This window comes from Sycon ciliatum, chromosome 2, assembly GCF_964019385.1.
Source record: "Sycon ciliatum chromosome 2, ocSycCili1.1, whole genome shotgun sequence".
NCBI lineage: Eukaryota > Metazoa > Porifera > Calcarea > Leucosolenida > Sycettidae > Sycon > Sycon ciliatum.
In genome coordinates this window covers 5,985,377-6,011,983 of record NC_088644.1, presented here as the reverse complement: position 1 = coordinate 6,011,983, position 26,607 = coordinate 5,985,377, and the positions used below count along the sequence as shown (strand labels likewise).

The window sequence follows — 26,607 nt, the reverse complement described above, 5'->3', positions numbered from 1 at the left end:
GTGGGTACGACTCCCTGGTAGACCCAGGTGCTCGAAGTCCGTACATGGTATCCTAAGTTCGTACGCCCATAATTTCATGTTCTGTTATTGTATTCGACTCAAATATTTTATGGAGGGGACAGTGTGGTATGTTCTCCTCGCGTACCAATTTTCAGGGATCTACGATAAGCAGAAGTCCCATACCACGCGAGTGGGTTTTCGAGTGTCCATACGAAATACAAATTGGGTTACATTTCATGCAAAAATCAACTTTGCCAAGACCGATTTCGAACGGACACAGCGTCAAACGGACCTTCACTCAATCATCAAGAGCCAGCTTAGAGCTGACAATGGCCAGAGGAGAAGAATTTACAGAGAACCACCAATCCTTGCAGAAAGGTTGACACTCCTGGCATCTCCACCACTGTTTTCCCGCGGTTTTCACAGCGCAGCTGCTTCTTCTCGGAGCCGACTAAAAACAGCTTGCATTTCGCCAACAAACTACGCTTTTGCAAGAAAAACTGGTGGAGGCACATGCCAAACATATCCCTTCGGTGCTTTCGTGGTAACCGAGGGATTGCAAGTTAGCAATTAGCGGAAATATGTGCGTATTTCGAGTCACCTCTGATCAGTACGGACTTAGAGTACCCTCTGCGACACCAAAATTTGATATGAAAAATCAGCGAACTCCAGAGAAACAGATCGGATCGAAAGATGGCCTGGTTCAATCGAGCCTGGCCTCAGAACAAACTTGGACAAGATACCTTCCATCCACGAGCAGGATTCTGGCAAGTGATCATTGCTAGTGTGAGTTTCAGCTCGGCAAACACACACGGTAAAAGTGTACGGACTTCGAGCACCTGGGTCTACATGGTTCGGAGTACATCTATGATCGACGAGTCGAGTGGAGCTGCGTTCCATGATCCAGTGGAGCTACCATGGCTACTCGCTCACACTCAAAAAGATGCGACGCTAGTACGCTGTCAAGCCCTTTCGCGACATTTCAGCTGTTACCATGCCTCCGCGATGACGTATTGGGCACTCGAATCTTTGAAAGATGACGATTTTCAATTTTCTCGAAAGCAGTGGCCATGCATGGTGGATTTGAATATTTTCAGTGTTGGGTAGCTGTTCCTGAGCTAAGTAAAGTTAGTTGGCAGTAACGACGCCGTTTTCTTTCTCTATATTCTTGCCGTGAGAGAGGAAGACGAGCCAAGCCGTTTTATTTAGCTACGCTGGATTGGCGTACAGAAATTTGGATTTAGTCTTGGTGAGCTGAACAAAATTAATATCTTGCCTTTTCGGCTCGTGAAAACCAGAAATAATTATTACTTTGGCCAGCTTTGGAAGATTTGGCTTCTGTGCTTGGAGACATTCCGAAACGTAGCTGATTTCATGCTGAAGATGAGGTGACTGAATCAGTAACACGCTTGTTGCGTGCCTCCCTGTTGGAGACTCCTGCTATGTAGCCCAGAAGCATACAGCTCCAGACATTATTTTCCGAGTCGTTTTGTAACTTCGTGTTGTTCTAAGTCGATGGCACAATGTCGTATGTGACTATAGATGCCGTTGTAGGGTTGGATGCACCATGGACGCAGGTACTAAGGTGCTTACTGATGGATATACTAGCCGTGGCTGTTGTCGAAATGGGAACGCATTCACTGGCCCAGCAGCGTATCATGTCACCAGAAGAACAGCAAACGTGGCAGTGGGTTATGGAGGTGGTGCTGCTGTCAGGCATTGGGTGTGTGCTGTTCCTCATTCATCACGTTCCAATCCTGCTCATACTGGCTGTTCTCATTATATTGCTGCGATTCATGGCAGCTTATCGGACCAGCAGGCCATCTTCCACTAGTACGCTACCAGTTGCTGCCTCTAGTAGGAGACGAGCTCCGTCCATGCGGCACCTGACCTCGGAAAGTGATGATGACATTGATTTTTACACATCGCCCAGCTATCAACCAAGCGGAACAGCTGCTAGCTGCAAAAAGTCAAATGGCTCTAGCCATTTTGGCAATGTGTCACTCCTGCAGAGGCGTCCGCTCTCAGCTCGTCCTGCAGTAATACCTCAGTCACGATTTAGTTCCAGAGGGACTAGTGAAACAGTCCATGAAGCACCTGCTGGCACTGGTATTACTCAGTTAGGAAGTGGATATGACGGTCACTTGTCAAAACTTAGAAAGTCGTTTGACTGGGCCATGGGTCACTGGAAACCTGCGTGTGAAGTCTTATCTTCATCTTCGCTCTACAGTACTAGTTCATTAGGTCCAACACATCAGAGAGAAACTAGCACGCTCCACTTGCCGCCACAGCAGCAGCAGCATCTGATCACTAGTAGCAGTTCCTATCCACCTGGGCTTCTCAACTCTGGCCAGAACCTTTGCTTTCTCAACTCGGCCGTGCAGTGCTTGGCCCGTTGCCCGGGCTTTGCTGATTCTTTGGCTGCAGCAGCTTCCGCCGCTGATGGCGGAAGCACTGCTGTGGACTGTGTCTTGCAGAGGCAGTTACTTGCGGAGAGTTTATCCTTGCTCCGGCAATGCAGGAAGCCAGCTGAGAAGTCGTGTGCTCCCCGTGTAATCGACACGATAGCATTCCGTCGGTTGGCATCCGGTTTACCTGGCTCAGTTGTAGCTAGCCCTGCTGCTTCTCTATACGGTCAACGACAGTCCGACACCAGTGAGTTCCTCCTGTGGCTCTTTGGCTTATGGCACACGACAGGGATGCGCTGCCCACAGTCTTCCCCCGGGCTGAAGAACCTGGCAGAACAGGAAGTGGAACTAATATGCCAAACCGTTGGCAGTGCAAATAATGACACTGAGAATCTCCTGCGACAACTGCCTACACTGACTGCAACATCACTCAACCAAATAGCTGCCAAGTGCAACCAATTGTTGTCTGTCCCTACCGGGAATGATACTATTACCCATAGTCTCGCCTCTGTTGTGGTGGAGTGCGAGCGGCTTCTTTTCTCCATTTCTCCCGTATCTCACTGTGTCTCGTTTCAGGTAGTGGCCGAGCGTCGCTGTCAACAATGTCGATGCTTGTTGGTGCGGAGTGAGCCTTGCAGTATCCTCTCTCTGCCCTTACCTCCAGTGTCGCAGTCAGGAGAGTCCATTCCACTTGCCACGTGCCTCGAACACTTTTCCCGTGTTGAGCAGGTGGAGCGATTCCAGTTTGAGCACTGCCAATGCGGTGACGTTGCGCTGTGTCGTCAGGTGATCCGTAGACCTCCACCAGTGCTGTGCATACAGCTGCTCCGCTTTGCGTACGACCAGACGCGCAACTCTACGCAGAAGGTCCTCCTGCCGGTGTCGTTTCCACTGACCGGTCTATCTCTTCGGTGCATTGAGTTTGACGACGGTGGTGCGGGTGCTGGTGTCGATGATGGCCATGCGCTCTATGACCTGTGTGCGGTGTGTACTCATATCGGCCAGACGAACGCATCGTTTGGCCACTACATCGCGTATGCTAAGGAGCAACCATCAGGGGAATGGTACAAGCTCGACGATAATGCGGTGTATCCCGTAAACGACATGAGCTCAGTGATAAACTCTCGGCTCCTGCTCACCAGCGCGTATCTTCTCTTCTACGCCAGAAGGTAGGCAAGGGAAGCGTGGAATTGTCTTGCTTTTTAACTCTTCATCACAGTGTCGGTCTTCTTGCGCTTTCCGGTCTCTATTTTCACAGCACACTAATCAACACGGAACGACAGTCATGATCAACTTTATATTTATTTTTCATGTTATACATCAACCATACTAGAACTAACTATTGAGTCAATTTCCCTTTTAAATGGCTAGAAGTCTCTCATCTTGCTTTGTCAGGTATCAACATGGTCCGTGCTACTGACTATACGCAGAATTGTGTCACTCAACGTTTTTGTTTGTTTTTTAAATATCCGTCGAGTTTGTTCAAAGAGTACCGGAATTGTTATATTATTTTCTTTCTCAGACTTTCTTGTCATTGTATGACGGCCGGTTGTTTTTCACCGTCCATTTTCTTTTGATCTTGTCCAGGCTGGCCTGTGATGATTCTTGTATAAAAAAAACCTCTTTTCGCAAATCCAGTTTGAAGTCACTTGTACTCGTCAGTGACAGTGGCAGCTCTCTAAGATAACTTGAACGGCCATTGTAGAGCAGCACCACCTCAATATCCAGTTGCTAATTCGGGACCGCGGTTTTCAACGTGTTTGTCACATGGCAGTGCACAGCCGCAGCTGTGCCGGAACTCAGGGCTTGCATGTTCCTCAAAGTACTTGTAGTCGTTTGTATGTGCTAGCCCGGCCTTGTGTCAGTATCTTTCTGTCTGAACTGGCTACATGTACCTAACTCAGAGAACTTTCATTCATACTCAGAGAACCACACCAGTATATTCCTCCCCTCCCCTCCTCACATTCAGATGTGTGTATCCCATGTTGCTGACTTCATGTTGGATTGTTGCACTATTGGATCAGTTCTACGCCATGATCATATACTTCATAGTCCAAGGATCGATGTAAGTAAATTAGTTTCTTCTCATGATGTAGTTGTCAAAATTAATGCCACTGAATTTTACGACTTTTTTTTTTTTTTACTATTGACACAGCCCTACTGGAATACAGGTGGAGAACAAAAGAAACGAGGAAAAGGACAAAACATAGGGGATGTAGGGACGACGTGCTGATGTGCTGGGAGCAACTCAACCGACCAGAGGTCTCGGCGTCAGCGTTGCAACTAGGCACGACTCCCTGCTTCTCGTCAGCATCCACTGACGAAACGAGTACCGTAGTTGTTTCATCATGTCCGCTGGCGAGCTGCCGAATGAATCCTCGAACCCAGCTAAAGAGGCAGATGCTGCATGGCTTCCAAGACAGCAATCTTTCTCTCATGCTCCACCAGTTTGTACTGGTGTCCAGTGAGGAATACATGGGGGGGGGGGGGAACCGGGAAAAAATCATTCCAATCGGGGATGTGCTTGTATATGCTCTACATGTACTTCGAAGTATGTTCTAAGTACATGTCTTGCGGTGCAATGTCCTGATGCAGATGCATGGTGATGATACAGATTTATGACATTTGCTTTTTTGTTCATGATTTACTTGTCCAGCTGTTATAAATGGGCACCCTGCCCATTACTCATTATTATTATTATTATTACTTGCATGTACGCGTTGGAGTCAACCCTGCAAGCATGATCCACAACTTCGCTTATGCTGAACATGATAAACAGGACTATGACAGGGGAAAAAATGAGCTAGAACGATGATAATAATAATTATGATACTTATATCATAATATATACAATGTAGCTCATGGGTATTGAAGATATGTCATTTATGAATATGTCCATAACTATGAATATTGCAGCCTGAGTGATAATGATAGTGCTATTTCCTGAGTTTGACTGTTTCAGGATCTGTCGGAATATCACAATGCACAGACCCTCATGCATAGATCTCGCCATGCTGGTCTGTCATGGGCAATGGCTCCCAGGCTCACTCATTAGCATTAGCATAATGTGGGTATCACGTGATATTGATGACAAAATGTTGTCCAGAACAAGGCCGCCCAGCCCTTGCCATGCCCCTTCATCCCGTCAACTAACAAAATGGACCCGGCGACCTGCGTGCTTACTAACGAACTAACTAACGTAACTGGTTACTTCATCGAACTCACTAATGACTAGCGTTCATTCACCGGGCTCTGCATATGCATGCAGCTACCAAGTAGTGAAGAGTAGGCGCTACAGTAGGCGTAGGTAGCTCTACGAACTGCGATGTCATAGCCGCGGGTCGAGAGGTGGTCAGGACTGTGGCCCAGTACAGTGTGGGATCATGGGGATCAAGTCAAGCAGGGGGCCGGTTTGGGGAGACTTGTTCCACAACGGCACTAGCACTCACAACGATCAGTTACACACTGCTGAAATTTGGTTCAGTACCTGAGAGTCTTCCTTTCTCTGTCGGTAGTATTATCACCAAGAAAGCAGTTGGTGAGTCCCCGTCCACCATCATGGCTTTGCTTTCACGATCGCTGTTGCTGCTGGGCTTCGCAGTGGCCGCTGGCCTCCTGGAGCGTGTCGACGCCCAGGACTTCTCCTTCAGGCTGTCCAACACGCTGGGATCAAACATGGTAAGGGTAGGGGGTGGGTAAGCGTGTGGAACAAGTGACTCACTGTGTTGGAGGGTATGCATGACATGTCCCGGTTGGGCTATCCGGCTAGCTTTTTCGAAGTAGATCTACTTGAAGTACTACATGATTGCGGTGTACCGGGTGTGGTAAGATATTCCGTCTGAATCAGGGAGTAGTACAATAATATAAATTATTTATTGCACTACTGAGTCTGTACTCCCTGGTCTGAATCAGGGAGTAGTACAATACATAACATCAAGAGTGCATAAACAGTTTATGGACTCTTGACAACATGTACCGGTAAACATATTATGTGGAGGCTTTTGGCCAGGGAGTAGTTTGGTATGGTATTGATTTATTTGAATTCGGTATCTCAACAGTACATTGTACAACTTGGGAAGATCCGAATGACATAGATACATTGTACATAGACATAAAAGTGGAGTAGGTGCTACAGCGGTTCATTTTATCGCAATACTACTCCCTGGTCTGAATGGTGAATAGGGCTTGAAAGTGATGACGTCAAAACGGCCAGGGAGTAGTAAGTTGACATCAGATTTCTATTTTTGGATCCACTAAGGTGTGACTTTGCTATTGCCTAAGTATGTGGGTGCATAGCAACCCACTCATGTCGCATGCAGGTGTGACTTTTATTTCGCCACCAGTTGTAACCCCGCCCCCAGTAGCCAAATCAGTCAGTTTCACTGGCTACATCACCATGCTGTGGGTAAGACCGCTTGAAATGTGCTTGGATCCATACAAAAACTGGATCCAAGAGTGGATCCAGTTTTTGAATATTTGAAATTGTTGCTATGCTGTGACGTATCACTTTCAAGCCCTATTGAGTCAGTCTGCATGTTATCGACTGTGAAGACAGCCAGGGGCGCACCTCAGCTGAATACTCTTTGCGGGATGGGAATGCACGTGCATTTGCTACGGATATTTCGCTCGACGGATGCAGAAGGGATTTTCGGCTTTTGACCACATTGTGGTGGGTCTCATAATCCGACTCTCATGACTCTCATTTTACCCCCCCCCCCCCCCCCCCCCCACTTTTGGAGCTGCCTAGCTCTGTCTCAGGTGCCTTGATCCTTGAGGGTGATGGCGGTCCTACGGATGCGGCAAATCATGTCACGGTCTGGGTCTGACCAAGTGTCAGGCAATGGCGTAAACCATAATTATGTTTTGCTCCAAGCATTGAACATGATGGACTCCTAGCACTGGAAATGTTGGACCACTCACTTTGATTGAATCCTGCAGGTGTTACAACGTGCACCCCGGCAAGCTGCCGTGTGGGGCTGGTCCAAACCCCAGGATACAGTCACGGTGACTGTGGATAAAACACCGGGTGTTGCAGCTACGGCAGATAGCACCGGAATGTGGAAGGCCATGCTGTCACCAATGGAGGCCGGTAGGGATTGTTCACCGGGGAATAAAAATCCGTTGGGAAGTGCATGTATGTACATGTATGTACTCCTATTAGATAAACCTTGTTTTGTTGAAACATACTGTTGGTTGACAGCATGTTACAAGGCGGAGACCACCGTGTTCGGAAACAGTGATCTTACACGCGGGGCTCTACCAACCACGGAGGTTCAACGGTAGCAAGATCACTGTTTCCGAACACGGTGGTCTCCGCCTTGTTACATGCTGTCAACTAACAACATCTAAGTACTCTTACAGCATGCACAAGCTGATGAAATGAGTATGTGTGTGAAAAGCCTGAGCTAGTCAAGGTGTGCGAAGATGACTTGCAGACTTCATGTGATGACACAGTGTATTGGAGCGTATGCATACGATGGTAATTTACCTGTTTTGATGTATGTCGTGCGTGACTACCCCCCCCCCCCCCCCATACGTGCGCATGCGTGCACACACACACACACACACACACACACACCTGGTCCTGGTCCTGGTAAACACTGCCATTACGGTCACGTGTCCCCTTACGGGGCCGACAATATAGAACGACGAGCGGGACCTTGTTCGAGAGACCCATCTCCAGCAGCTATGGATCTGGCTTATCATCGGAAACGATTCCTCTCACGGCTGCCGCTAGAACTGGTCCATCACTCTCCACAACAGAGCGAACATTCCATGAGCCAACGCTCAGAGTCGTTCCAAGTCGTCGTCTTCGTGCGGTAGTTTGCTCCACTCGCGGGCTTGCAAAGCCTCGCGAAGGACTCCGAGGTGGTGGCGACGAGGAGAGTGTCGGCATCGTAACTATCCGACCAAGTCTCCTGTCGGTGAATACCCCACCTCAGGCACTGTTGGCCTGGACGGCTGGGGACACCCCAGGCCGTCCACAACGGCGAGAACAAGCACGGACGGAGGCCAGAAACAAGAGACCGTACAACCGTCCTCCACCAGAAGAAAATCTTTCAAATAGTTGAACATCTTGACACACACACACACACACACACACACACACATACACACACACACACACACACACACACACACACACACACACACACACACACACACACACACACATGGACAATTTCCTCTGTGCTCATGTCTGCAGGTGGTCCGCATGTAGTAACTGCATCGTCCAAAGCCAACACGACAGTGCTATCCATGGAGAATGTCCTGTTCGGTGACGTCTACATCTGCAGCGGACAGAGTAACATGCAGTTCACTCTCGATCAGGCCTTCAACGCCACCGCAGAAGCAGCAGCTGTAAGTCCAGATACTCTCACTTGAAGTAGTAAGTGGCCGAATCCAATGGTCAGAACTGAAGGAATAAAAATAAAATTTAAAGGGGGGGGGGGGGGGGGGCAATGGAACCGTGTTCATCAAGGGTTCAGACTCTAGTTCTACAGTAAAACCTGTAAAGGCGACCACTCAGATAAGGCGACCACTCAGATAAGGCGACCACCTGTCCCAGAAGACCATTGCAACCAGGACCCAGGGATGTTATAATATTACCACTCAAATTACCCTGGATAAGGAGACCACCACCTGGTAACAGAGACCACGTTTTGAATGTCCCTGAGCCGTCGTCTTAGACAGGTTTTACTGTAGTATGTCTGGACTGGCATGGTAATAACGACTGGCATGGTAATAACGACTGGCATGGTAATAACGACTGGCATGGTAATAACAACTGGCATGGTAATAACGACTGGCATGGTAATAACGACTGGCATGGTAATAACGACTGGCATGGTAATAACGACTGGCATGGTAATAACGACTGGCATGGTAATAACAACTGGCATGGTAATAACGACTGGCATGGTAATAACGACTGGCATGGTAATAACGACTGGCATGGTAATAACGACTGGCATGGTAATAACGACTGGCATGGTAATAACGACTGGCATGGTAATAACAACTGGCATGGTAATAACGACTGGCATGGTAATAACGACTGGCATGGTAATAACGACTGGCATGGTAATAACGACTGGCATGGTAATAACGACTGGCATGGTAATAACGACTGTCATGGTAATAAAGGCAGCGTGCACGCTTGTTTGGTTGCCTGCAGGCAGATGGATTTCCCAACATTCGCGTCTTCACTGTTGCACTGAAGCCCTCGCTGAAGCCAGAACTGGAGCTGCTGGGCATCACAGAGGTAAGGCCGTGAACAGCACAGTACAGTTACATCCAACATTAGAAAAGTTGTGCGCAAGCGTTCATGTGGGGGCGCACGAAATGGAATATCTATGGTGCTTCATGAATGGATTTTTTTGCTTTGGTTCTGGTTTCAACATAGTATTATTATGTTGGAACCAGCTCAATAATAGAGTAGAGAACTCGTGTGTGTCCATCAGTATGGCACTTGCGTGCACTCTATGACCAGCAGAACTGAATTCAAAAATATTCCAGAATAAGCCCATTTTAGAGTGAAATTGTCACACGAGACAGGAAGAATCAGTTTGGTGATTCTGGTCATAGCCCAATCATTCACGTGCTGTATATATAATAGATGGGGATCCCAGGGTGCCGTAACTGTGCTTGGCAGTGAAACACAGTCAGAGTGGTGGCAAAGAAAGGTGGTCCGGCCAGGGCCTGATGAAAAAAGGCCCACCATCTTCAGGATGACCTCCAATGTACATCCTAGTGTTGTACTGCTGAAATGAGCATCCACGAGGTTTGACGTACCACCCGATATTGTGCCTGTTGCTTTAGCCCTGGATGGCTGCATCTAAGGCATCCATTGGCGGTGGCGGAGCGTGGAAGTACTTCTCTGCTGTCTGCTGGCTCTTTGGACGTGACTTGTACACGTCCTTCGATGGCAAGATCCCTATTGGATTGATAAGGTATGGTGACGGTTTGTGAAAATACTGGTATACCGTTTCCTTTGAGGTTATCCGCCTTGTCATTATGTATTCCTGACACAGCGTAAATAACTTCAAATTCTAGATGTAAGCAAGTAAGTTCTTTCCCACAGTCACCATGTGACCGGTCGCTATGAAGTCTACTTATTCTGCTCACCCACCATATCTACATTTCTACAAGAAAAGTGCAATTTTAAAAGTAGAGATACACAGATACAGTCCACTTCGGTAACAACGATTGCGGATATAATGAAAATTCGCGAATAACGACAGAATTTCCGTGCCCAGAGCAAAGTCACATCTAAAAAAAGTAAAAAGTAAATTATCGTGTCCGTTCCCGAAGGGAACTCACGGCAGCTGCTTACACCACATCTAACTGTAATACATATAATGAGACTTCTGGTATAAGGACACTTTTCTGATGCCCCGCCGAGTGCCATTATACGCAAAGTTGTCTGTACATGACTGTATAGCCACACCCCGGCCTCAATAGGACAGTCCTGTTCTAGAGCAAACCATTTGTGTAGTATAATTGTACTCAATCTCCGGACAGCTAGCTGTTTCTACCTTGTCAGGTCTCATCACCAGAGAGCTCAGATTAACTGGCCAAACTGATCACAATGATGTGTAGTAAACCACAAAGCAATTTATTGTGAGATGTACAGCAAGCCTTGCACGAGAACAACTATGCAATGGCATACACTCTGCACGGTTCACAATCACCTTCGCATAGAACATTTGTTGGCATGGTAACCATACTCTTGATCATAGTGTTTTGCCACTGATAACATCCGGGCTTTATGCACTCTTGCTATGATCATTAAAGCACCAGCTCTTTAAAAAAAAGGTAAATTACTCAATGTTCCGATTGCAGCAACAACTGGGGAGGCACCACCGTGCAGTCGTGGAGCAGTGCAGAGGCTCTGGAGAAGTGCAATCAGACCCTGACAGAGGGCGCCGAGGATGTTCAGACCTGGCCAGATGTTACTGAGCAGTTTTCTGAGGAATACTTCCTGGGTCAAAGTGACAGTCAGGGTGTGAACGGTAAGTAAGGGGTAGTTCACAAATGGCAATGTATTTCTTTTATTCATAAGGTTGAGGGAGTTTAATGGGGAAAGTCTGAAGAAAAAAACTTGTTTGTCACCACCAGGACTCGAACCAAGAACCTTCGCTTATGACCCGGCAGAGATACTCTACCACTAAGCTATGGTGTAGTCGTCATCTATTCATCTATACAGTCAACTTCGCTAATAACGACTGCGGATATAACGACAATTCGCGAATAACGACAGAATGTCCATGCCCAGAGCAAAGTTCCATCCAACTGTAATTCATATAATGAGACTTCGGGTATAACGTCACTTCGCGAATAAGGACACTTTCTTGATGCCCCGCCGAATGTCGTTATAAGCGAAGTTGACTGTACATGTATTTCTTCTAACAAGCCTTTGTCATACGGGGCATGGGGAAATGTTGGGAGCTTGGAAAGAAATTCACGCTGCATGTTCTTTACTTCTCCGTTGTTTCCAGTACAACATACACTCATAATTATCGTTATATACCGGATCTGAGTTGGATAAAAAATTCAGTTGGTGCTTCAAAAGTCACTTCTTTAAACATCCAGTGCAATTTTTCCATCACCTTGCTTTCCACTCCACTTTCACAAACCTTCGCGTCTTAGCAATAACAAGCTCCACAGCCTTTGACTTGCATTTGTTCAAAATTGAAGCAGCCAAGCCAGAAAGCGATACGAAACTAACAGCAATTTTCAATTTTGTGGTGTGAATTAAGGTCTTTAATTAAAAGAGTGTATCGTGTCTTGACTCTGTGTTTACCATGCTCATCCAGGACCTCTGGCCAGTGATTTGTCAATCCGCTACAATGGAATGATCAGTCCTTACAGGCCCATGCAAATCTCTGGTGCTATCTGGGTAGGCATGGCTCTCTCTCTCTCTCTCTCTCTCTCTCTCTCTCTCTCTCTCTCTCTCTCTCTCTCTCTCTCTCTCTCTCTCTCTCTCTCTCTCTCTCTCTCTCTCTCTCGCTCTCGCTCTCTCTCTCTCTCTCTCTCTCTCTCTCTCTCTCTCTCTCTCTCTCTCTCTCTCTCTCTCTCTCTCTCTCTCTCTCTCGCTCTCTCTCTCTCTCTCAAACACACACAAACACACCTACACATATATACCTATAGGAAAGGCATTCAAAATGTCCCATCCTATGCATCATGGTGTTTGCATGGAATGTCACAGTTCATTGAATTCCAGGTCAAATTCTACTGCTCCAGTATATTTTGCTGACGCTGCATTTCTTTGTTTTTGAATTGTTTGTGTAAACTCCAGTATCAAGGCGAGAGCAATGTTGGAGCTGGAGCACGCAAGGGTGGTGAATATTACGCTGTAAGCTAACAGAACACAATCATAGGAATCAGGACTCGGATGATCTCCAGTGTTGTAGAAGGCGATAGTTCCGTTAATGAAAGCGTTTGCCGAAATCTACACGTTGCTTTCATTTGGCATTTGTTTTGTGTTCATTCAATGGCAGGAATGATTTAGGACCTTCGCACTGTGTACAACTTGTGGAATGCACATTCATCTTCATTCAGAACCAATTTGCATTCACTTGAGATGCTGAGCAAAGTAAAGAAAGCTATTTCAAGCAAGATATTCTACTTAAACTGTACTATTCAATCAACACAGTAAATTTAACTTGTCTGAGAAAATAGTATGCCACACTGCTTGTTCACCAGTAACACTCATACCTTGGTTATGCGGACCCCGAAGTTACAGGCACCTCAGACTACCGGGCAACCATTGGGTGAGTTTCAGTGGAAATAATACTACTGTTTTTTGTCACTTTCTGTGGAAATAGTGACGTTACATGCCATATCTACGGCCTTTTCCCCGTCAAAATATATGTTACTAGCAGCACCCGGCCAGCGTTGCCTGGCCGAACGTGGCATGCGGGTGAAGCAAGTACATGAACGGCACATTGCTGTGTAACACCGCATGACCGGGTAGTTGTTTATCAGCAGTTATAGAACTGAGATTTACAATAGTGAAGGCTCATCCAATTATTGGGAAATTGTGCCTTAGGCATGTTGAGACATGTACGTACATGTACATGTGGCAGCTTGGACATAGAGAGTGTACTTGTGTTCAGCATATGGGATGATGGGATGCTTCATCCTCGAACAATAATGCGAACAGTAATGCGCAGCATGGTGAGTGAATGGAATCACGTATAGAGTTCTCAGTTATTGGGATTAGTCAGCCATGACAACAAATCGCAAAGTACTGCGGCACACCCGCAGGAGACACCAAAAAAATTCAAGGCAGGAGACACCATGCCCTGCACGAAACTGCTAAAGCGTGGCCTCAAGAGATTTGCCCTTTCACCTTGAACGTTGGCATGAAGCCGTCCATGTACTGCTCATTCGCACCAAATGATGTCATTTGGAATGCACTGTTGTATTTGCAAATGCTCTGGAGGAAGTGCTTGGATTCCTGAGTTGTAAGGCCAGAAAGCAGGTTTTTGAGCGGCTGAGGTGGCTCTGCATAGTCTGGGAGATCAATTTTTCCACTTGAGCAACATATACCTGGCGGCTCATTTTTCCACGTTCTGGCCTTGCAATGCTTACACAGGACGTTCATGCCACCTAATGTGATGGACCTGTGAGTGGGACAGTCCAAGTTGCTGTCGTAATGGAAGCCCAGTTTACCCCAGATATCTGGTTTAATGGTCTGTATGTTACGGGTGAAATTACCAGTACGCTCACCTGCTCTCGTAGTGGCCATAGGCTGTTCGTGGGGATCTGGCCCTGTGGCGGATGCATTTTCATCCGGGGGTGCTCCCACCCGCTGAGCATTTTGGCTTCTTCGTACCTCCGTGTCCCCTTGCGTCTCGAGTGACCTCGCTCTGGCAACTAAAAAAGTTACTTGCATACGGCTTTGACTTCGGCGATGGTCTGCCTGCTCAGGTGTCTCATGCGAACGTGCCTCAGCAGTTCGGCGGCAGTCACGGTCTCTACGTTCCAGAGTTCGTTCATGCGTCTCCTGAGAGCGTGTCGCAGCAGTTTGTCGACGATTTAGAAGTCTGCGGCGATCAGCCTGTTCTTCAGTTTCCTGTGACCTTGCCCTCTGCATTCGAACCCTGGCTTGTTCGCGTCTGCGGGCAATGGCCTCTTCATCGTCGGACGACGTTATTGATGAGGACCGGCGGCGTCTTTTCCCAGACCGCTGAAGTCCTGGTGAGGGAGGTTCTTCATTGTTGGAAGGAGAAGGAGGGACGTCTGTTACGCCTTCGGGAGGCTGGTCAGGGTTGTCCATCACCTGGTGGCGGATGAAGCGGCTCAAAACATGAAAAAGTGCAAAGCGTCGCCTAGGTCAAGTCTTCAAGTTTTTTGTATTTGCAGAGAACGGTTCACGTGGAAAAGGAAGCTGTAGATCTTTTGTATCAATTTTTGGAGATCTTTCTATTTGCAGAGAACGGTTCACGTGGTCCGTGGAAAAGGTAGCTGCACGATGCGCTCTTCACTGCAGATTAGATGCAGAATGCAGTCAGTGCAGATCTTTTGTATCCTTTTTTTGCAGATGTTTCTATTTGCAGAGAACGGTTCACGTGGTCCGCAGCGCTTGTGCGGCTGCTAGTGCTACCTATGGCCTAGGGTAGGTGGCTACACGATTCGCACGCTTCGCGTGCTCAGTGCTTCTGCGCGCGGCTGCTACTGCTACTCGTACTGATCGTGTCTGCTAGCTACACTGTTCGCACGCTTCGCGTGCTCAGCACGTGGTGGTGGCTACACGATTCGCACGCTTCGCGTGCTCAGTGCTTCTGTGGCTGCTTCCGCTAGCTATACGATTCGCACGCTTCGCGTGCTCAGTGCTTCTGCGGCCGCTAGCTACACTGTTCGCACGCTTCGCGTGCTCAGGGCAGCGCTGCTCCGCAGCGCTTCTGCGTAACACACAGACAAACACACGTCACAGGTGCCTCTTCTTTATAAGTAAAGATTCGGAGTTACGGACAATTCGAAGTGCCCGGTCCCGGACCGCCCGGATAAACGAGGTATGAGTGAACTCTGAAAGCCGAGTGCCCTGTGGATATGTTTTTTTAAATAATACCTGATCAGCCAACTGTGCTTGTGTTTGGTTCAAATTGCAGTGCCAGTTCCCGGCCATGATTGCCGACTGGAGAGTGAAGTTCAACCAGTCCGACATGTACTTTGGATTTGTCCAACTGGCGCCATGGCTTGATGTAAGTGACTCCACCACGTTTTCAAAGCTGCCGGTTGCATACACGTGTCAGGTACTTGTAGAGTGCTCCTCAATGAAATCCGATCACGTGAATCTGGCTTGCGCCCTGGCCGCAATTTCACACCCCAGTGCTCGCAAGTCGAGGGCTACATAGCGCCCGGCATGGCATTGACTTGCTTGATCGAATTTCATAGAGCACCACAGTACGGAAGCTGGCTACCTACTGGCAGAAGCAAACTGTGTACTTCGAAATACCTACACTAGTCTGCAGTAGTTTTGGTGCAAGTCACCAAAGCAACATGCAGAAATAGCAAAATGGCACAAGAGAGATACTCAGAGAGAAGGGAAGCCGTGTTACAACTCCGGGTTTCACGTAGTTACGATCATCGGAGTTGCAACACAGCTTCCCCTCTCTTTTTTGCGTGGAAGGCTCCGCCCTATATGGGTATTGAGCACTCTTCGAGCAGTGGAGCACGCTACTTGATTACGAAATGAAAAATGAGCTTTGTACTTACTCAGAAGTTTCTGCACTATTTTGAGGACCACACAGTGTGTCGTTTCTCTAGTTCCCGCCAACTTCCCGATCCAGTCTTGGTACATGTTGCATGCACTGTTTTTGCAATACTATAGTTGTGCTCACTACTTCAACATGTTCTACGACAGCCACTGGAAAGTAGGATGTGAAATGTGGCAATGAAAAATGTACAGTGTGGATATTTTCAGTCTGCAATCGGGAATGTTCGATAATGATACCGGGGGCTTTGCGTAGTATGGTTGCGACATAATGCTCTGGAGCCTCCAAGTCCGGGTACAATCCTACAAGTACATGGGAAGCTCCCTTGTGGCTTTCACAGTGCCTACCAAGTGCCGAAACGCTGTGAGTTAGTGGAACAGGGTCTGATTCTCAGGCCTATGAGAATGCATATGTCCACCCAAGCATATACATTTTCTTCTAGGGTAAAATTGTTACTACCTCCGACAAGCGAAACTTGGCGCGTTTTTTTACTTCAAATTACTCCAAATAACTCAAACTTTACAATCAAAACTAATGATTTACTCACCAAAATTCAACTTTGTATTGCTCAACAAGGACATTAAAGACATCTGTTAGGCTGAACAACTCTCCTCTGATTCAGAGATCGCAGTTTCTTCTGGAGAGGAATTGTCCCTGTTTTGAGACGAAAGTGCGACTACAAAAAAAAAGAGCGGATTCAGTTGCAGCAAGTACCTCTGTTGTAATCGCTCTGAAATTCTCGATTTCGCTCCTGTGTGCTGTGCTCGAGCCACGGTGTCTAGGGTAGTCGTTTCCGCCGCCACTATCCAGATTGACGTGGTAAGCACTGTGCAACACCTCCACAAGCGCCTGGACTCCAACTGTTTTGCAGGGTATTCTCGCCAACTGTCCACAATTGCCTGCAGCAATTCCTGGCGATTTTCCTTAGCCACCAGAGACGCATCGCTCTGGTGGCTGTTGAAAGACGCTAGGATTGTCTGGCATGGACGCATGGACTCTGTGCTGGCGGAGTGACGAAGAGGAGAGAGAGAGAACTCCTTGGTTTTGCATTGCAACGTGAAAGCACGACAATTCTCCTTTGCAGAATGGACGCGCACACAGTTTTGCTGGTACACGAGAGACACACTTGCCTCTGACTAAGTCTGAGCCATGTGCCACTCACCAGCTCGTTGCTTCACTTCCTGCACCCGGTTGCATGGAGCTACAAGTAGGTCGTACCTCACAGCCTTGTGAAGTATTTTTGGTACCAGCACAAAAAATCCAAAAAACGCGCCAAGTTTCGCTTGTCGGAGGTAGTACTTGGAAGAAGTACAATTACCATAGAAAAGATGCTAAGATTGTTGTCGTCGTTGTGTCGTTTTCCAGGGTTCTACCAACATGACACTGATTGCAGAACTTCGTCAGTCACAGCTAGCCGCTCTCAAGCTACCCAAGGTTGGCGTGGCAACGGCAGCCGTAAGTGACACGTTCCCCATGGCAACAGATAATAATATCAGCACATACGTCCTCACGTAATGGCAAGAACTTGTTAGAAGGGAGGGACTCTAGTGAGGAGTGTATGATAAATTGATAATAGCTTATTAGTACTTCTACTGTAGGTCTACAAATTTTCGGCCTCGTCAAATGTCGGCCTCACAGGCCTAAAACACATTTCGGCCGCATTACATTTTCGGCCTGTACTGCTGCTACCTGTATACACTGTTACTTGAAGTACCTTGCAAAACAAAATTTCGGCCGCAACAAATTTTCGGCCAAATATGCCCAGGCCGATAATTATTATTTAATATTATTATTATTTTAATAACGAAGGTACGTGTTGGGTCGTAAGTATCCACGCAAACACACATCCAGTCAAAATAAGGCACTTGTCAAAGTATCCGAACGTTTTCGGTCCCTTCTCATCAAGGATTATACAGGGAATGGCTCAAGTTGGAAAGACTAAAACTTATAATTATAGCGTAAAGATATGAGATAACAACACTCGTGACAAGGTGGAAAAAGTATCAAGTTCAGCACGACACGATACTTTGACAAGTGCCTTATTTTGACTGGATGTGTGTTTGCGTGGATACTTACGACCCAACACGTACCTTCGTTATTAAAGTATTATCCGCCTCCGACTTCTTGTAAAATTATTATTATTATTATTATTTTGCTTGTTCGCATTGGCATCAACCTGCATAAAGCAGGTATATAGCCTTCGCTTAAGCTGCCATAAAAAAGAAAGCTCATCCTAAGCGAGAGGGCTAGAGGTAAATATAACGATAACAAGATACAGAATACAAAGAAATCCAATGAGTTCAACATACAATTCAAAACAAGAAAGAAAGGAAAGAAAAACAGAGCCGAATCTACCGATTGATCCATCAATCGACAAAGGGGACTAATCCGTTAATGTTGCAAAGTAGAAGCTGATTGTAGTTGCATATCTCCAGGCCAGGGCCAGCATATTGCCGATTCTGGATAGGTCTCTGCAGCATTTGATGTGGTAATTATCATAATTGTTGATAAAATTGTTAGAGTATCTAGTATCTAGAGTATCTACTTCGAGGTAGTGTGTTAGAGTATCTAGTGTAATTGTATCCGTTATTATTGTTAAGGGTATCTAGTGTAATTGTATAACTTCAGCCATTACACATAGCACACATTAGTTCCTTCCACTTTCGACTATCCTGGGCGAGCTGCCTCGCCGATAATAGCCGAAAATATATACTCGCCGAATATTTGTTGATTTACAGTTTACGAGAGAGCTTGGAAGCTCAGGGCCCTACGCTATGCTTTTTTGCCTTGATGACCTAGACAAAAAAAAGCATGTTATAAATTCTTATAAGTTTCTACTTTTGTTTGAGACATAACCTGGGATTCGAACCCGCACTATCGCCCTGCATGCATCCCCCGATACACTTCGCATACATACTAATTCTTCCAAGTTGCTTCACGTTATGATCTTGTATTTGAAAGCCCTATTTGAATATGCATTGTGGCCAGCCGTCTTTGAATGTACGGTACGGTACGGGATAGGTACGGGACAGGTACGGGACAGGTACGGGACAGGTACGGTCGAGGGTAACACAACACCGTCTACCGCCTTGATGACGGCAAAAAAAGAAAAGGGATGTTATAAATTTTTCAATTCTCCTATTTTTTAAGGCATTACCTGGGATTAGAACCCGCACTATCGCCCCACATGCATTCCCCCATACACTTCGCATTCATACTCATTCTTCCAAGTTGCTTCACGTTATGATCTTGCGTTTGAAAGCCCTATTTGAATATTGCGGCCAGCTGTATGTGGCCAGCTGTGTTTGATGGTACGGTACGGTACGGGACAGATACGGGATAGCGCCAGGCGTGACACAAACACACAAACAAACAAACAAACACCAAATTAAAGCTGTGTGGACCCTGGCTAGCACCAGACGTTACTGAAGTAACGTCTTCTGCATAGCTACGGGAATGATTAAAATTGCATGCTGGACATTCCATGAACGGTGGAATTGATAAAAACTGTAGCAAGAAAGAGCCACGGGTGTGTTCCCCAGTAGCCTAATCGGTAGGGCACTGTCCCAGAAAGACAGGGGTGCTGGGTTCAAATCTGGCTCGTGGATCCTTCTTTTCCAACAAAGGTGGTGTAACCTTTTTTCCCCTTTTTTGAAAAGTGAGCCACGCGTTTTTCGGGCTCTCCTTTTTTCCCCTTTTTTGCAGCTCAGCCGGCATCAGGCCGGACTGGAAGTAGACTAGATCAGTGATTAGAAATAGAAGTAGAGTAGTGTCGGAAACTTGCCATGCCCGGAGCTACCACGAGAACTAACTCTCGTGTATCAGCCTTGACTGAATCTGAGACGAAAATGTTGGGCTCCCTGCCTAGTATCGAGTCGGATGTATCGGCAGTGCTAAAAAGTCTGGCCGCACTTGTCTCCGAGGCCGCCGATCGCGAGGATCGCCTGAACAATAGGTTCGATGAGCTATCCAGACAAGTATCTGAGCTGAAGGAGGAGGTAGCTTCTCTCAAAGAATCCGCCATTGCCGCGGCGAAAGCTCCTCAGCCATGCCAGCCAGGACGTACTACGAACCCTGACCGTACCCGTACTGACCCCCGCACAGCCTGCAGGCAGTGTAGCATGAGTGCGAGTACGAGCAGATCTACCAGCTACAGCAGCGCGCTGAACCAAGGTCCAGCATCCGATGCGCCCCGTACTGAAAATGATGCTCGCCCAGCAGCACGCCCTGGCCACAATGTGGACAGCGTGAGCGAGAGTGACGCGGATGACGGTTTTCAGCAGCCACGGAGACGAAAGCGCAACAAGAGCACAAAGGTGTTGCAGCCCATCTCCGACGATGCATGGAAACTAATTGCAGATGAGCCCCACAGAGCGAAGAGAGCTGTCGTATATGTTGGTAACCTCAGCAGGGAGACAACTGAAGACCGGTTACGCGAATTTGTTGATTTGCGTAGCAGGGCCGTCAACTCCGACACACCAGTAGTGCTCCACGCCTGTAGCATGCATGTCAATGCTAGCGGCTGCATGTCTGCAAGAGCGTTTGTGGATGCCAGCTCCCTGCATATCCTGCTGGCTGCCAACTTCTGGCCAAGGCCACTTTATTGCAGGAGGTGGACCTTCCACACATCCGACACTCACAAGACAGTACCAGGGTCAGCTCAGTCTGGCTGCCCACCAACTGACATGCCAGAGACATCCCCATCCCTGCCCAATCCACTGCAAAGCGCAGGTAGCAACAAAAGCAGCAGCGCAGATACTGCAAGCAACAACAAAAGCAACAGCGCAGATACTGCAAGCAACAACAAAAGCAACAGCGCAGATACTGCAAGCAACAACAAAAGCAGCAGCGCAGATACTGCAAGCAAGCAACAATGAAAATCCTCCTTACAAATGCTGGTGGAATCATGTCCAAATTTGGAGAGTTTCAACACGCGCTTGTATCCTCCAAAGCTGATATCGCTGTTGTTACTGAAACCAAGATCACCGCAGAGAAATTCTCCCTTCACGAGTCAGCCATCCCAGGGTACTCCGGCCCACTCCGGCGTGACAGGACTGAACATGGTGGTGGCATAGCAATCTGGATGCGCAGCCCATTGGCGTACCATCATCTAGATCAGTACGACTCATCTGTTCACGAAGTAACTTGGCTCACAGTGCAGTCTGCCCATCATGGTAAGATAGTGCTGGGTGCTGTATACAGGCCAGGATCCGCCTCAGACACTGATATCTCAACACTTGAGCACCTTGTTGGCATCCTGGATAGCGTCAGAAAACACGGCACCCACACCATGCTGGTCGGAGACTTCAATGTCCACAACACGGCTTGGCTCGGCAGCTCTAAGACCACCCGTGCAGGGGAGTACATGGAGGAACTAAGCGCTGCCCACAGCCTCATGCAGCATGTCCAAGAACCAACCCGAGGTCTCAATACCCTGGACTTAGTGCTCTCTGACTTCACTGGTACTGTGACCACCGGTATCTCACCGCCGATAGGAAGGTCAGACCATTGTGTTGTCCACGCTGTGCTCGCTCAAGCCCCGCTTGAAAATGAGCCCAGCACACGGAGACGTGTGTGGCGATACGGCCAAGCCGACTGGAACAGACTGCGTGCCCACTACCGTCGCATTGCCTGGGCAGCTGAGTTTCCGGAGGACCCAGAGGAAGCATGCAGCCTTGTTACTAGGCACATCGTGTCTGGGATGCTGCAGTTTATTCCCCACAAGATGCTGGAAACAAGGCCGTCCGATCCGAGCTGGTGGACACCAGAATGCACTGAGGCTCAACGTGCCAAAGAGAAAGCGTGGAAGGCCTGGCGTCACCAGGGGCCCAGCGAATGCCTGAAGCAGTCGTTCATGACAACTGTCACTCAATCTATTACAACCCAACATCGTGCACAACAAGCTGAAGAGCAGACAGTCCGAGAGCGTCTCACACGTGGTTCCATGAGAGACAAGGACTGGTGGAGGAATGTCAAGCGCGCCGCCGGTCTGGGTAGGACTACAGACGTGCCAACACTCACTGATGCTGACGGGCACGAGCACAGTACATCGAAAGCCAAGAGCGAGTGCCTTGCTAGATTCTTTGCTGAAAAATGTAGCCTTGGGGATAATGACATCGACAATGCTGAGTTACCAGCAACACCCTGCACTACCACTCCGGGCCTGCAGCGCATCCGCTTCCGCGTCTCTGAAGTCCAACAGTGCCTGAAGCGTCTCAACACATCCAAATCCACTGGCCCAGATGAGATCCCAGGACGAGTACTCAAGGAGTGTGCAGCTGAACTAGCACATCCGCTGGATAGATTGTTTCGCCTTTTGCCTGTGTTTTGCCAATGGAGTCCAGCCCCAATCATGGAAAATTGCCCGTGTCGTTCCAGTGTACAAGAAAGGACCCAGATCCATGATGAAGAACTACCGGCCTATATCTCTCCTGACGATCATCTCTAAGATCATGGAAGGTATCATCAATCGGCAGCTTGTGAACCACCTGGAAACCCATCAACTCTTCTCCTCGTCCCAGTTTGGCTTCCGACGTGGACTGGGCACAAGTGACCTACTGACGGCTCTCCAGCATTCCTGGGCCACTACCCTGGCTGGCGGCGGTCTTGTGCATGCCCTGGCAGTTGATATTGCCGGGGCATTCGACAAGGTTTCCCACCCAGGTGTCCTTGCGAAGGCACAGCAATGTGGCATCCACGGCCAACTCCTGGCTTGGCTAAGGTCGTATCTCCATGACCGAAAACTGACTGTAGTTGTTGGCGGTCAGTCCTCTCCACTGTTCCCGATCAAGGCTGGAGTGCCCCAGGGTAGCCTCCTAGGTCCCACTCTTTTCCTGTTATATGTAAACGATGCAGAACAGTGTTTAGCCCCAGGCTCCAGTCTAGCTGTCTACGCGGACGATACAACACTCTATGCCCTAATCAGAAACCCAGATACCATCGCTGCTGCTAGCAATAGCCTCCAAGCATCTATTGACCGCCTGCAGACTTGGGGTGCCCAATGGAAGATAAAGTTCGAGCCATCAAAATCTCAGGCAATACTCCTTGACCGCCACAGACCATCCCTGGATGTCCCACAGCTCACATTTGATGGCATGCAGGTGCCTGAGAGCCCTCAGCTCAAGCTGCTAGGAGTGTTATTTGACAGTACTCTCTCCTTCCGGGCCCACATCCGTTCCCTTGCCGTTAGAGCCAACCAGCGACTCGGCCTGCTCCGAAAGGCATCTCGGATCCTGGACAGTGCAGGGCGCCTAACTGTGTACAAAGGATTTGTACGGCCTATAATGGAGTACGCCCCTCTCGTCTGGGCAAGTGCGGCACATTGTCACCTCCATCAGCTGGACCTGGTCCAGCGTCGAGCCATGAAGGTTATTGGCCCCTCATTGCTCCCCAGCCTGGCAACCCGAAGGCATGTTTACGGGCTGTGCTACCTGTATAAGCTGCAATGCATACCAGGTCCAGCTCTGCTTACCAACATGGTACCTCCCCCAGCAAGAGTTAACGCTGCACCCCGGACGCGCCGGCAACGCCAGTCCCTCGGTGGCCACTCTTTCCAACTCGCAACTCCTCTGCCAGCCTCCAGTCCAGAGTTCATCCGCCGCTCCTTCCCATACTTTGTCCTGGAGAGCTGGAACACACTGCCTGCCCCAATCCTCGCCGAACGCCCAACTCTCAAGAAATTGCCGACATTCAAGACCAAGGCCTACCATCACCTCCGCCAGACCAATTGGCTATGGGCCACTGAAGTCCACCAGCACTGAGAATAACCGGTAGTCTCTATTATTATCATTTTCTGTCTCTCTCTCTCTCTCTCTCTCTCTCTCTCTCTCACTCTTCCTCTCCTGGGAAGCTCCTCATGCTCATTCTCCCTTTCTCTGTCCATTTCCCCTTCCTGATGCGTAGACCAACTGTTGAACCCGAGACCACTAGGTCGGGGGAGGTTGACCTACCTCATCGGCACGCATGCCACGCTCCTCTGTGTTGTCAAAGTTCGCTTGTCCACTTTTGTCTACCTCCCCTTTTATGCTGCTGGCCAGTGCTTTGTAGTAAAAAAAAAAAAAAAAAAAACCACAGCTGTATCCGTAACACCAGCGATCCTGATGTCAATCATTAGTGATGTGACTATGCAGTGCACTGGGCCAGGGCACTATGTAGTGGCATAAGACTATACGCGACTATACGCAGCACACATGCTTCATCACACAGGTCCCCGGTCTTCTTCGCGATGGACAGAGTACATTGAAGGAAAGATTTCTCCATCTCATAAAGGGACAAGTCCAGGCAGGCATTGAAGTAAAACTTCCTGAAACACCGCTACAAGTCGTGTGACGCACCGGAAGCTACACAAAGGACAGGGCGTGAATCATTTGCCAACGACCCCCCCCCCCCCCTCTCTCTTTCTCTTTCTGCACCTCCTGTGCTAGCATTAGTTTGCATACTCTGTTGTCAATCTACTCCGCTGCGGTGTGCTGTACTGTACTGTACTGTACCGTGCTGTGCTGTGCTGTGCTCTGGTTTGCTATGCTACGCTGTGATCCTTTCTGCTGCGGTACATGCAGGACCATGGAGATCCGACGTCGCCATTCGGCAGCATTCACCCTCGCGACAAGCAGGTGGTCGGTGCACGCCTGGCGTTGAATGCACTGGGTCTTCATTACGGCATGACAACCATGGTGAGATGCCAGGCAACTGCTAGTGCATGTCGCCTTTGGATCCTGCACCTGGGAATTATGATCCTCTGATTTTACTGCCAAATTCAAACTCTGAACTCCGGGAATTATTCAATGAATCACCACTAATCTAGCGTGTAGGTGAGCAGTCCATATAATCCCTGGGGTTTTTTTCTACCTGAAATCCACTGCATTGCTCCGTGGTTGCTTTTGTTTTGCTGATGTACAGGAGTACCAGTCACCATTCCCCAGTGGTGCTGAACCAGTATCGGTCAAGGTAAGCAGCAAATTGGCACTGCAATCATCGCATACAATTCGCCAATGTGATCATGCTTGTTGATCTGATCCAGTGTGTCCGAAAAACCCTTATGGACATCAATAGTTGAGATTATGTCACATTGCTTCAATTGCATGTACCGATCTCGAGAGTGACTGGAAGAGTGCATGCAAGCATGCAGATCACCTTGCTTCTGGAGCCAACTTTGTGGAGGTTTGTACAACACTGTCACAGTAGTATTGGTGGAAGGGTGTTTGCAAGTCATGTGCAAAATCATGAGAGAAACAGTCGTGTGAACCCACTAAACATAGAGATATTCAGGGAAAGTCCAAACAGAAAGTGATTCCACTTGACGAAGAGCCAATCCTTTTTCTTATTCTGGCTCGGAGCATTGCTGGGTATACTATCTACCAATCCTACGTATATATTTCAGAGGTTATTGTCCCTTTAAAAACTGTTTAACCGTTTATGATGATCAAGGAGCATGGAGGAGAAATGGGAATGGTGATGAATGTTCTGAAAAACATCTCCATATGCTGTTCCTGGTATCTTATACCCTACCTGATGCTCTCCCTAAAGTTAAACACTTATAAAAAATATGTGAATGAGTGAATTACCCCCAGTATGAGATACTGGGCTTCACTTCTCTCTTGATGCTATGTTTTCATGCAACCAACTCTCACTCCTCGGTGGTTACATTATGTTGTGTTGTGTTTCTCCGTCCATGCATGTTGTGCAGGCACAAGGCGCCGGCATGTTTGAAGTTTCCATTGCGTTGTCGGTAACCTCATCCAGTGTACAGCTGCAGTGGAAGCTTGTCAATGCCACGTGCATGGAGAAAGTGCCGCCCCAAGAATGCTCAACGTTCGAGTTCCAGGCGGCCAGCGATAAATCCTGGCATATGGCGGATTCAGTTTCTATTCTGGACAACAAGATCACCGTCACAGGAGTTGTGCCGGGTACGACAGCCGTGCAGGCACATCCCGTGTCCGGTGTTCGCTACGCATACTCCACATGGCCAGTCATGACACTGTACACTGCTGCTGATTTGCCGCTGCTGCCTTTTACAATGGCATTCTAGTGAGCATGTGTTTTGTTTCCCAAATGATATCAATATTATGAATTTGATTCAATTCAAAATTCAATTCAAGTACTTGGTATTACAAGATTGGCATTTGGACATATCCTGTGATTTCCTGTACATATCAACTCACTGTCTCTTCCGCACACTGTACTGAACGGTATCTTGCACTTCAACGTCCTACTTGGTGAAGCTTGTCGCAGCCATCTTGTCCTGTGTTCTCTGAATTTGTACGTGTGTTATCGAATACTGTCATGGATGGTCAGTGGATATGGACTCGCCGGGCATCTTGTAACCTCGCCGCGTACATCATGGCAACATGAAAGTGCAGTCCTATGGCCGAGAGGCCGGTTCCGTACTGCTGCCTTGCCAGAACCTTCCGGTAATTATGTGCTTGTACTGCTGCTCTCTGGTGGTACGGTTGCGGGGCTCGGTACATTGGCAGTTC

The 26,607-nt window shown here is 48.1% G+C and overlaps 2 protein-coding genes across 2 annotated transcripts; both read left to right on the top strand.

Annotated features, from left to right (window-relative positions):
• Positions 1–1,062: 1,062 nt before the first annotated feature.
• Positions 1,063–4,041, top strand: LOC135808408 (uncharacterized). Its single transcript, XM_065321596.1, has one exon. It carries the CDS (start codon positions 1,524–1,526, stop codon positions 3,579–3,581), a length of 2,058 nt encoding a protein of 685 aa, XP_065177668.1. The 5' UTR covers positions 1,063–1,523; the 3' UTR covers positions 3,582–4,041.
• A 1,738-nt stretch (positions 4,042–5,779) lies between these two features.
• On the top strand, positions 5,780–26,366 carry LOC135808405 (sialate O-acetylesterase-like). The gene is made up of 13 exons (XM_065321594.1): positions 5,780–6,086; positions 7,347–7,497; positions 8,614–8,768; positions 9,586–9,672; positions 10,230–10,360; positions 11,253–11,422; positions 12,227–12,309; positions 12,709–12,765; positions 15,527–15,619; positions 17,498–17,587; positions 24,691–24,804; positions 25,031–25,078; positions 25,818–26,366. Exons 1-13 carry the CDS (start codon positions 5,967–5,969, stop codon positions 26,157–26,159), a joined length of 1,641 nt encoding a protein of 546 aa, XP_065177666.1. The 5' UTR covers positions 5,780–5,966; the 3' UTR covers positions 26,160–26,366.
• Positions 26,367–26,607: the final 241 nt, after the last annotated feature.